Here is a 13034-nt window from a genome sequence, read left to right on the forward strand (position 1 = left end):
AAAAGTTCATTCGCAACATTTGGTCGCATTTATATTCGTTGCACATATGCGAATGTGAGTTTAACCTAGATATTTCATTCCAGTATATCCCTTTCGGCCCCTGTTGCGTCTGGCTTTCTTCAGTCACTTGAAGCGGATTAACGGCACGCTTTCACGTCTTTGCAAAGCCTCAAGGTTTCGGCGAGCATCGAAAAGCTCGGGCTAATCTTGCCTTGTTGTTTGGTTCCATCTTTCAAATTGGAACTAATTCTTAGTGAGCTAGAATTTTGAGGAAGTCGATCTCGGTAGCGGGGTCGATCATCAAGTTTCGAACTCTAACCTGTAATTGGAATTTAATCCTCCGCCTAATCGTCGATCGAGACAATTTCTACCCGTGGCAACCAGTTGCTCGAAGAGCCGCGTTCATTAATCTCGCCTCACTGACGCCGAAGTACCAAAGTCAGCAGAGATTCAAGGAAGATCGTTCTTCTTAGTCAAGAAGTTGCATAATACAGAGAATTCGGGATCGCGTGTATAGATGAGAATCACTGGTATGTTTTCGGGGTTGCCAGTCGACCTGGAAACCTGGAAAAATCATGAAATTGTGAGGGAATTTCGTTGAACTTTTGGAAAAATCGTAATTTGAAAGTCGAACTTTTGTGGCAACGTTGCAAGTGTCGCAGTTTCAGTGAAACTCTTACTTGGCATAACAGCCTGTTTATCCGTTAAGAAATTGAGTTTCCAACGAACGGGTTGAAAAGTAATCGAAATATAACGAGCGTGTAGAACAAATTGAATATATTTTATAACAATCGTTTTTATTCGATCTTATCGTTTATTATTTCAATTCCAAGCTACGCAATAAAAGTCTGAGAATTTTAACGATGGAAAATCAGTGTGGGAGCCCTGCGGAATCGCGTAACGCAAACTGAGGTTGAATCGGTCTGTTTAAGGTTAATCACCCCGAGGATCCGGCGGCCCGACACGTCCAGGAAACGCTGGGTGATTTCCACCTGGTGAAACACCTCCTTGACGACTCGAAGAGGCTGATTGGAATCGAGGGTGTGCCGCGGCTCGAAGGCGTCCCAAATTCCGGTAGTCTCGTGCAGCGGAGGCCGATGCCTCAAGAGTTCAAAAAGCCCGGAGGATTTCGTCCGAATTCCGGCGGGACGCACGCCGCTCCGAACAATGGCGGCTACGTGAAACCTGCTGACGGAAAACCGCCGTACATGGGGAGGGGTGGCTACCCTGGACAACCCGTAAAGCACGGCGGCGGCAGCAACGATCATCGAAGTCACGGCCTTCTGCCGGCCAAGGGGCCGCCGAATCCTCTTTCCAGGGGCGGTGGCTCCGGTGGAAACGGAAGTAACGTGTCATCTTCCGGTTCCGGGAGACTACAGAACGCCGGCATTCATCTGTCGCGGTTACCGATGGACAACGTGAGTCTTACCGATAATCCTGATTACTTGTTTTAGCAAAATTCTCCACTAGAAGAATTTTATTAGCCAACCAGGAGCCCGTTTTTCGTGAAATTATTAAAAAATTTTAACGTAACTTTTCGCTGTCTGTTAGAGTTTACTCGGAGTTCGCACGTGAGTGTCCGGATCCCCTTATCACTCGGCTCACAAGTATCTGTATATCTGAAAAATTACTGATCCGGTTGTAACGATGTATAGCCTAAAATCTGGCGAGATGTCGTGGTTATCCATGAAAAAAAAAAAAACGTAACTGAAATCGGTTCGGTAGTTCTGGAGTTACACGCGAACATAGGAACAGATACGACGATCAGTTTTGTGTATGCAGAGATACCGATAGAGGAGAGATACGTAATTGTGGGAAAATTTTTTTTCAAGACGACGATATTTTTCACGCAGATACGTCATTCCGACAATAGCTGAAATGAGTGATATTTTTTTTATACATTCTGCATTATAAACGATGCGATAATTTTGTTCATTATTATTAGTTGTCAAATTCTGTTCAATTTCTCAAATCGATTGTTTTGAACCTTCGGATTTTTAACCCAGGTACGAAGAGTACTTACTTTTCATTTGTTTTTCACCGGTATTTGAGTAAACTCTGTATCGATATTTATAATACATATAACTTCAACATTGGTTTGTATTCATTTTGAGACCAAAAAAAAAAAAAAATCCACAAACTAATGAAAAATTAGTATAATTATAGTGAAAAAAGGTTCAAAGGGGAGAAAGTACTGAGTTTTGAATATGTGAATAAAATCCCACTGTTTGGGGCAATTAACGAAAGTGGCTTGACGGCTAAAACTACGATCACAGAAGTACCTACGCGTTATCAGATAATCGTCGAAGGCGTAGGTACACGCCCAAGATCAGTACGAACTCAATCTGATCTAGCCGTATACAGCTATACAGCTGTACGATAACCTGCCACGGTTGAATTACGACCAAAGTTATACAGGCTCAACATTGCTCCGTGTTGTGTATCATACGTCACACTTATGTACGTATCTACATTCTACACATACGCCTGGGTACCTATCTAGACGGTTTTAGTACACCAAGGTTTAACTACTTATTCGCCGATCACTCTGCTGCATTGTTTTCACTTCGTTTCGTTGCCATTTTTAAAAGCACAAGTGTCAAGAAATTTTTAACCGAATAACTTGAACGTCGTCCGTTTAATTATTCATTTAGGTACGTATTTAAATCACAGAATTTTTTTTTTTTTTTTTCTTAAACTCGTACTCGAAATAGAAAGTTGTCAAAAAAATAAATTCGGGTGATCCGTAATAAATTTATCCAATGTTATTCGAGCAAACTTGTAAATTTATGCAACATTATACGGGGATTAACATCAAATTTGTTTTCAACAGTAATTTTGGTGCAGACGAAACGAGTTGAGTTTGTTTGTGGCAACGAAAAAACAAAAAAGTCGACGAGATGAACGCGAAGTACCTTCACATTTTATACGCGGGTGTATCTAAGTATTCGGTAAATTAAACACGCCGGGGAAAAAAAGTTCAGAAGGGGACAAAAACGCCGGCGAGAAATTATTAACGCCTCCCGCGAATAGAAGAAGAACCGTGTCAAAGCAGTTCTGGGACTTATATTTACGACTTCACAGTCAGCAGTTCCTAGACGGCATTCGCCATTCCGAGAAAGTCGCATCACGAAACGAGCAGCTTTCCCTGAGCTATAAAATACCTGTAATTAACGCCCGAAGCGACAGGTGTGCTGCTGTTGCCTAGCGTTTTAAAAGCAATGCCAATTTTTATTAAAGAAGGAAAAAGAGAAACACACATGGGCAAATCATTTCATAAGTTTTATTTCGAATTTTGAAAATTTGCCAAACTTGCAGCGAAATCTACAGAGCTTAAGTTGCATTTTTTTTTTTTAGTGAGAAAAATTAAACAAATAAAACATCGCTAAGATCATGTTTTTATTGTTGGTCGACTAGCGTTTCAATATAAAATACTAAAACTTTTTTACTTGTCGTTTTTCCATGCTTTGCTAAACGTTCAGTTAGTGGACTATTGCAAAGAATTTGAAGAACATCCTGCAGTGTTTGTTACTGTTCAAAAGAAAAAAAAAGGTTTTGATTTTATTTCCAGCCGCGTCTAAACGTGGGTTTCTTTTGGCACGCTAGTTTTTTCACTCTTTATTTTATTTGCTAGCTTTTATCTGAAACGTTTATTCCTTACGTGTTTCAGAGCTCAATGTCCCGACTTTCTGCGACTGAAAGCGCTTCGGACGTGGATCACATTCTCAAGGTACGTACTGTTCATATTTTTTTTTACCCTAAATTGTTTTACCATCAGATTAGCACACGATGATAATTTCATTCGATATGTCTGTCTATTATTTGATAATCAATTTCGAGTTGAAGCAACATGATAATATAACATGTGAATATCTTTCCTTTCAAGTCATGATTGACGATCAAAATTCTTTAAATTGAATATCAGCTTTAAGAAGATTCAATTTAACCTTGTTGATAATACTGTGCCAGTCTTTAAAACCTTTTTTTCACCCCGAAATCGCTTCGAAATTAATTGATTCTTGGAGTTTATAATTGAGAGCCCCGCAATCACGGTGCGATAATTATCAGTCTGTACGTAAGTGTAAAGTAAAGTAGCATGAAAAATGTCTGAGGATTAAATATTCATACGTTTAAAAGAATACGTCGAACATATCACATATACACAATTTTCGAGATAGTTACCGAATTATGAACAAATGTTACCGGTCACTTTTCGTAATGTGTAGTTGCCAACACTTGCTAACGCGATGATTTTGAAAAATTTTTTTCATCAGGTGAAAATAATCCTTAGAAAAGTACGTCGAGTGTAAAAACCCTGCGCCAAGTCCATTGAAGTGAAAAATACCAATAAAAATTTACTTTGCAACTTACGGAAATCACCGAATTGATGACGTACATTCAAATAAGTACCAGCAACAATATCGTTACCTACGATTAATATTCAAATCAAAATCTTTACTGCCAAGTGCGTGAACTTGTTCGCAAAAATAAGAAATAAATACGAAAAATAAAGGATTAGGGACAAAATGACAAATTCGGAGTTTAGAACTTGTATTTCGAGGGAGTAAAAGAGCGTACAATAACAAAAGGTCATCGTCAATAAGCGGGTGTACAAGAGTTAGGCAGGCCTTCGTGCGAATTAGCAGATCTCTATCAGCCGTTCCGTTCGTAGTTATTCGTCGACACGCGAATCGTTAACTCGTTCTTGATTCGCGATAACAACTCTGTCGGTGCCGGTCGTGTTGGCCATGCTTCTACAGTCGACTCTTACGGTAAAAAGTTTTATGCAGAAACAGGGTGGCCGCACACCTGGAAAACCCGGAAAACCTGGAAAACCTGGAAATGTCAGGGTATTTAAGAGAGGTCATGGAAATACTGAAAATATTAGCATTCTGTCATGGGAATTGGAAATAATTTTTTGAGGTAACAAGGTTCCTTTTTTTCGTCGAGAAAATAAATTCGCTTAAACTGACTTTTTTGTATATTGTACAAAATTAGAAAGAAAACTTCACTTTGAATTGAATTCGAACCGAATATAGAGTTGATGAGCTGAACGATTTAGGTTTTAGTAATCTGCTAGAACGGGGAAAATGTCAGGAAAAACTAACGTTTAGGTTCTGGAAAATCAGAAAATGTCATGGAATTTTTTCCCCAACAATTTGTGACCACCCTGACTGAAACCGTCTTCGTTGATTTTCGTTTGTTTTTCCGAATCTGTGTAATAAAAAATAACATATTAATCAATCGCCAACAATATTTACTCTCTGCCATTTTTCTCTTTCTCTCTTTTCTACACATTCAATTTTCACGTACGATTCGAATGAAACAAAAAAAGTAATAATATATGTTGAGCATAATAATGTTATAACATGTAATGAAAAAAAAAAAAAAATCATAACAATACCACGCGCTGCCAGCTACTGCGACTAAAATAAAAAGCTTTGTTTATTTCTCTGTACAAACAAGCTTTTCATTCATCTGCGTAATTCTTTATTTCATCCTCTTTTTTTTTTTTTTTTTCCTCAAAAGATACCTCACCGTGTGTTTTGCGGCTTATCTCATCTCCGCGGACCTTTCTCACGCTCCTGTAACATTGTGTAGTATACGGTGTGTATATAATATAGCTGTATATATACACGGGACACCGTATACGTATGCATACCCTTCGTACGCGGGCATTATATACAAATTTTCACGACCCAAGTGCCTTAACCCTTGCCTTATTTCTTCCTCTCTTTCGTACATCCTCGTTGAACTCGAGACAGCTCGACTTTCGACACAGAGGCGACTTATTGCGATCGGTAGATATACCTAATATTGAACTTTTGAGGTCCTTGATTACTTTTGATCAGCCGAGAGATTACGTTATTATACACAGTTGTTGGGCTTTTATTCCGTTGCGTTGCAAGGCGGGCTAATGTGTCTAATTTGTCTTACTAGAGTGCGGTTGTTGAATCAAATGGCTTGATAAAATTGGTCAAGTTTTATACGACGATGGAGGTAGGTAAAAAAAAAAAAAAAGAAAAAAAACTAAAAACTCTCAGCCCAGCTTAACTCTTTGAATTTAAATAACACGAGAAATTTATGTATACCGGGTGTGCAAACGTCGTCGTCATGCATATGCAAACTTCGTCTCTCTTCCTTCTCCTCTTCGCTATCCTCGTTCGTTTAGAAATGCGAAATATTCAGGACCTTGGTGCAGCTTGTTATGCAAAGTTCGCATCAAAAATAAATTATTAACTGCGGTTGTACACGGAGACAAACTGTAATGATAATCTGCGGTCGTAGAAAACCACCGTGTAGGTATAAAAGCTATATTTTATTATGAGTGATAACTTGTCGGCGTAACAACCTTGCCGATTTTCCCTATGTAAATGTATATGTATATTTTCATACACCTCACGCGTCTCTTTTTATCGCGCTTGTAATTTGTATTATATAATGCGTATATTATAGATCATGTATTGTTAACAACGTGGGAAATCTAAAGATCTCATGTGTTTTTTATCTCTCCAATTGCGTATGCATTTCAAACCCCAAAAAATAGGTATCAAATATGTTAGAATTCGTGAAGCACTTGTACAGATTCGATTATTCGTCCGTTAATTATCACTTATACTTCCGCGTATGGATTATTCTTTAAGCGATTTCCCGAATGAAAAAAATTATACCAACTGTAATTTTTCTGATCGAAATTGCATTATCAATACCTAAAATTTTATCACGCGAGACACGCAATATTTCTGATTATTATTTATTTATCACTATCCGTGCGCGAGACTGCAATGAATTGTGTCAAGTGAAAGGAACTATAGAACTCGACGATTATTCGAATTGTTCTTTGATCAGAGATTAACTTAACCACGGAATATCTATTCGCTATGGATGATAAATTGTTACGTTAGCGATCCACGTACACATTTTACAAGCCAAGATAAACGTTCTACGCACAACTATTAACGCTCAGATTTATAATTGAAACTATAACAGAGTTTATCTCAACCTATCGCAGACCGATATATTATTATCATTGACTCGCGACGGTTGCAACTGAACTTGCAATCAAGAGCATCATGTAGACGGCGCGGCGTTAAATTAATTTTCGGAGTGACATTAGTTACACTTTGACGTGTAACATATACATATATATAGATCAGGGTGGTCCTTAATAGGATTTTTTCGAATTTTTATGCTCCCATGGGCTTAAACGCCTTCAAATTGTTAAAAAAAAAAAAAAAACAAAGAAACAATTCCCCGAACATTTGCGCTCTCTATATCAATTCTTAGATATTCTGCTGTGTGATCGAAGTATCTCATGGAAGTAACTTGAGAAAAACTTTTGTTGCTTTTTAGAAGTTTATAAGTCGTTGACGAACATTGTAATATATTTTATGATACAGTTTGTTTCGTAGCTATACTTGACAGAATGATAATTTTATATAAATTAAACTATGAACGTTGATTAGCATATGAACGCTTTCATTTACGAATTTTATGCATTAGACTTTGTTCGTAGATCGTTCAATTCTCTACAAAAATATGTATTTTCCATTATTGTCGGTATATTGGTCAACGACTTGTAAGATTTCAGATCAGTTTTTCTTTGAAAAATTGGAATAAAAAAAAGGGGGGGAAAAGAAACAAAAACAAAAAACTGGAACCTCGGAGCTTTTACAGCTTCGTGGCTCTTCTTTATGTATATACCGAACTGTCAAAACTACTCAAGGAGGCGTAGGAAGAGTTTTACATACCAAGGCATGGCCCACTTCTCGAGAAATCCTATTGCGTAAACATACGATATGTAATGCGTTTTTAGTCTCTCCGTATAAAAATGCAGATTTTTTCCCGCCCACTCAGAGTGCAGTGCGGCAATTTCGCCAATGCAGAAATTGACTTTTTCTAAGTTTAAAATTGTGCGCTATTCTTTTGAAAAAACGTTTTAAAACTCGCGGATCACTTCCGACGTATAGGTATAAATGTTGTTACGAATGGTAATTCCGCGTACGACGAGTTTAATTTTGGCCCAGGGACACGTCGGTAGTTATGGTCGAACGATGAGATACTCGAAGCGTGTCGGTAATGGCGGAAGTGCGCCAAGTTCTTCTGGTATTATAATTTTTACGACGAGTTTTTTCACTCTTCCCATGTCCTGCGATTTGACGATTTCCATCGAAATTCCGAACCGCGAAAGTATCTCCAACGATTGATTGAACATCCAATCGTATTATGTATGAAACGACAACCTTAAAATTACCATTCACAAGTCTTATCCTGAATTTAATGAATTATCCTTGTCGTCGAAATGAATTAATCGGTGAAACAAATTGGTAATCAAGGAAAATGATGAGAATATTTGATGTTAACCCTCGATTATTATTTCTTCTTTCAGGAGATGACAGTACCTATCACACCTTTGACAGCGATCGCCCAAACTCCGCGGAAAGAGTCGGAATCAAAATTTACCTTCAACCCGTACAGCATTCCCAAGGTAAGATTAATCACGGCTTACAATTCATGCAAAAAAAAAAAAAGACGTGAAATAAAAGAACCATGCGATCTATCTTTGAAAATACTCGACATCTCCTCAATCTGGATTCCGATCCGCATCCGACCTTCGTTCGCAACGTTGTCCTCATTTTTTTGTTATGCCTCCGTTTAACGATTCAATTGAACGGATGCGATTCGTTGACTTGCAATTACGCGTAAAGTTTAAGTACGATTATTAAAGACCGGAGTGAAGGAAAGCGAAGTCGTGAACATTTTTTCCTTTTTTTTCACAAGTATTAAAATCCTTGCGAAAACATTTGATCGTATCTCGTCGCTTATGCTATGAAACAACAACACTTGACGCGTTTATTGCGACGTTACGTTCTCGTTTCGTCGTCGTCAACAACGACTTGGAACTCTTCTTGTCTTGTGAAGATTATAACGGAGTTGTGTGAAATAAAGTAGGGAATAAAAATAGAAACTAAGTCGACTTCAATTCAGTGTGATAATTGAATCGCGCGGGGCGAGGATTGTGATTGAATTACAACGGTCTGTGATTGTCGAAGAAGAATAAGAACAAATAGAATAGGGAAACGGAAACCTTGTCTCGTTTTTCTATGAATTTAACATCGGTCCGAAATCTAACGATACGAATGCTGACAATGAGGCATGATTAGTCGGGAAAATTTCAATGTTGGGCTTGTGCAACGAAAGATTCCCGAGTAACAAGGATCGCGATTTATACCTTTGACCGGCTAAACGTCATCGGCCTGTTTAACTAGATTCCAGTACGAGTTAACTTTGACAATGAGGACACGTTCGTCATATTTTATTGTAACAAAATATTAATATTTCGTATCAAGGAACAAAGAATCGATGATGTTGTTTACGTTTGAATGAAAAAAGATCGTTAATTCGATAATATAATATTTCGATGAAATAATATTTTCACGTAACATAATATTTGAAATTCAAATATCTTTGCGAATATTTTTATCCGAAATTTACTCCGCTCGTACGATAGATACAGACAGAGACCCTGACCATTGAAATTAGGAGTCTTACAAAAATCTCGTCTCTTCGATACGATTTCTTCGATTTAGTGCAATCATCGTTGATCGCTGACGGTCGATGAACTGGTACAGGTTTGAAAAGCTGGAACTTCTTCCATTAAGCTGTCTCGAGTGATTTTATTTTCCAGTCAATAAACTAGAATACCAATACCCGTGTACATTTCTCACCACTGATGTCAAATTTCACGGGCACAAAGGGGTCGTTACAGTTTTTTTTTTATTTTTGTTTGTTTATCATATTTCAAGGTATGAAAATTTGGAAAAGTAGTTGTTTGACATTGTCCAAAATTCTTGGGGTAAAAAGAAAAAAGACGACTGAACGACGAAAGTTGCACACTGCATTTTCATCCCTCATCTCCAATCGTCTGTAAAGAACAGCAATGAACCTAGCCTTGGTTGCTATTGCACTTGCATGCCTACTTACTGCCGCTTTTATCGATCGAAGTTAGCCTGTCTGCTTGCTGCACTGAATTAAACAATACACGGACGGTGAAAAAGGAGAATTTGTCTTTTCGCGTACGTGTATTACAGCAGGACAGGGATCGTATCAACGTCTGAGTTGCGCCCCTCGCGACTTCCGCGCGCATCGCATCCCATTGGGCCACCGACACTAACGGTTCTTTGAAGTTTTCTCTTCACCGTCCTCTCTCGGTGAGTTTTGCTTCTTCGTTTGCCTCGTTTCATGACCGCTGCCTGCGGCCAAGAGGGGAATTCGCTTTTCGCATTTCGCATTTCGCCTTTCACGTTTCGACTTTCGACCCTACGCGACGAAGGCGACGACCAATTCTATGAATAACTTACTCATTTTCTTTTCCTTTTTATTTATTTATTTTATTTCTTCACTCACTCCCGTCACCTCTGTGTGGGCAACCGGTAGTGCTGTGCCAATTATTTTTCCGATTCGCTACGTAATTCCGATGTAACATAACGTGTATCACTCTGTTAAGGTATAATGAACAAAGAACTCGTTCATTCTTTATACGCGTTCAATATTTCACCAATTTACCTGTTATTCGGAGCGAAGAAACGATCCGAGAATCGAGGGCTCGTTTTTCACGATTTTTTACCCATCGTATAAGATTCATTTCGTTTTCATGCCAATTTTCAGTGAGTTGGGTTTACTGAACGTTCTTTTTCAAATCAATCAGGGGTCGCATTTGGTATTGTTTTTTTTTTTTTCGTTATTGTTCTCCATATCGGGTTTTGCGAGTATAAACTTATCTCTCACCTCGAATATTCTAAAAAAAGGTTTGTGTCATGACTAAATGTCGGTAAAGGAATCTGCGTTCAGAATTTTACTAATATCGTACAATTTTTAATAAATTGACACAAATGGCTTTCCAAATCGTATACCTATAATTGTCGTGTGAAGAAAGTAAGCGATAAAAGCAAAAAAAAAAACCGCGATAAGAACATTCTTCAATGGCACTATCCTCTCCAAAATAGTTTCAAAATTGTTTGAATATTGAACATTTTTATACGGATAACGAATGAAGGTGCGAAATGTGTAATAGGACCAATAAACTGCATTGAAATAATCGCTAACTGGGCGAGTGACGCGTAGAATTCGATCGTAGTCGACGTATTATGCAGGACCGCAGTCGGACGATTTACTTGGCGTTATTTTAGTTTATATCGCGAGGACGGGTTTCAGTGCTGCTCGTGCATGGAACAGAACGTTGTCGAGGAGCGTTATACTTGGCAGTAAATAGTTCGTGCTAGTTGGCTTCGAGTCAAGAAGAGCAACTGGCAAAGACCAATACCGAAGCTACCTGCCCCCGAGTGGCTTGGGAATGAAAAATTCCTACGAAATTGGGTCGGCCACGTGGGGAGATTACGCTTATTTCAATTCGTCGCCGTTTAGTCCTGCCCCCTGGCCGTTGTGCGCTGCAGCTTGTTGTCTCATTCGTTTATCACTTTGGATAAACAGTTTTTTTTCCCACTGGTTTCAAATTTCTAGCGTATAAAAAGTATACATATTTCGCGGCGCAAAGGAATTGTCGACCCAGATGCAAAAACTTACGAGATGGACAATTTTGAAACAGTAAACATATGAATTATTGTTGGAACATTTTCGCGAGTAGGTTTCAATGTTCTTCCAAATTCTGTGTGTTGTGCTTATAACGACAATAATCTAATATTTTGTCGCGTGCACTATGATTATCGGTATAATGGAGCGCAATCGATTTCGTACGAGACGTCTACAATCTTTGACATTCGACGGAGTTTTTTATTCCATCTAGTTTTGCTAAATTTCACAATATCGAGTAAATTCTACCAGCTTTACTCTGTAAGCGAGAACTGTAAACAGATCGTAAATCAACCATTTCGAATTATCCAATTTACTCTAATACACGTCCACGAATAGACGAAAATTATAATACCATGGTGCATGTATTCGTTTGTTTTCACACTGCGAGAAACCGCGAGCAAGCAATAGAAGCTTAAAAAGTAAGTCTGTCTGATCGTGATTTCGTTATGGATAACCGAATAATGACCAAGCCGATTTGCTCAGTTTTATATATTCGGCTGTGACCTTGACTCGTCCCAACCTTGACCCACGCGATTAGGAGGCGATTTTCGATCGCCATTCCTCGTCGATCGACTGGAAATCGTATCACGACCATTCGAGGGCGCAAACTGTATTTGTCCGCTGATCTTTGACATTTACATGCAACTGTTTACATGTAAAACGTCGGTTTCGTGCATTTTGGTAACCTTGTAAATTTTCTGTTCCTTGAAATTTTTTTTACCGGTTCGTCAGTCACTTGGGGTGCATATCGGGTACATTCAAACGTTTGAGATCCCGACACGCGAAACGAAACGAAACGAATTATTCGATTCACTTGAAATCTGTGAAAATCGATGGATATAGAACAGGTATTTTGGAAAATCAATGGCGGCAAATTGTACGTAGAAACACGTCGCCGTGGTTGTCCAACTTCCGAGCGAATAACCTTATCCCGCTAATTTCCGACCGTCTGAAAATACAGGCTTCCGGTCAGAGATTTTGGCTCGGTTCAAATTCGCCAGTCGGATTATCTCGTCAAGTTTCTCGTACCGTTATATTCAAGCTCTTGCAGATACAGGTATTTTTAACAGATGATACATCTGTAACCTGTAACGAGTTGCTACGTACGTCTCTAACTACCGCATGCCAAGATTCATCGACACTGCTGCGAACCCGGCGCATTCGTACAACGGAATAATTATCCAAATATATATAGGCGGGCGTAAAACGATTTTCAGTTTTGGCAAGACTGGTGCTGTTGTAATTAGATATTTAGTTACCTAGTTTTCTAGCCACGGTTCAGGCACAACGCCTCCGAGACTGTAATTTGGCACCCCCTGCATAATCGTAGAGTGTGAGTGCGCTAATAGCCGGAGATTACACACTTTCGCGTCGCTCGGTCGGAGCAAACACTAAAAGCGGGTCTGCATAATCGCTTTTTGTTTATCCTAAAATACCGAATA

At 38.8% G+C, this 13034-nt stretch overlaps 1 protein-coding gene across 9 annotated transcripts in view; it reads left to right on the forward strand.

Moving 5' to 3' along the window:
* lilli (AF4/FMR2 family member lilliputian) overlaps positions 1-13034 on the forward strand; it is a 203226-nt gene that overhangs the window by 139422 nt on the left and 50770 nt on the right. For all 9 annotated transcript variants that reach the window (XM_046632594.2, XM_069136832.1, XM_046632599.2 and 6 more), the window contains 3 exons: positions 933-1418; positions 3671-3730; positions 8390-8488. In XM_046632594.2, the coding sequence (XP_046488550.1) occupies positions 933-1418; positions 3671-3730; positions 8390-8488 (645 nt within the window). The remainder of the gene's footprint in view (positions 1-932; positions 1419-3670; positions 3731-8389; positions 8489-13034) is intronic.

The sequence above is a fragment of the Neodiprion pinetum genome, chromosome 6 (genome assembly GCF_021155775.2).
Source record: "Neodiprion pinetum isolate iyNeoPine1 chromosome 6, iyNeoPine1.2, whole genome shotgun sequence".
NCBI lineage: Eukaryota > Metazoa > Arthropoda > Insecta > Hymenoptera > Diprionidae > Neodiprion > Neodiprion pinetum.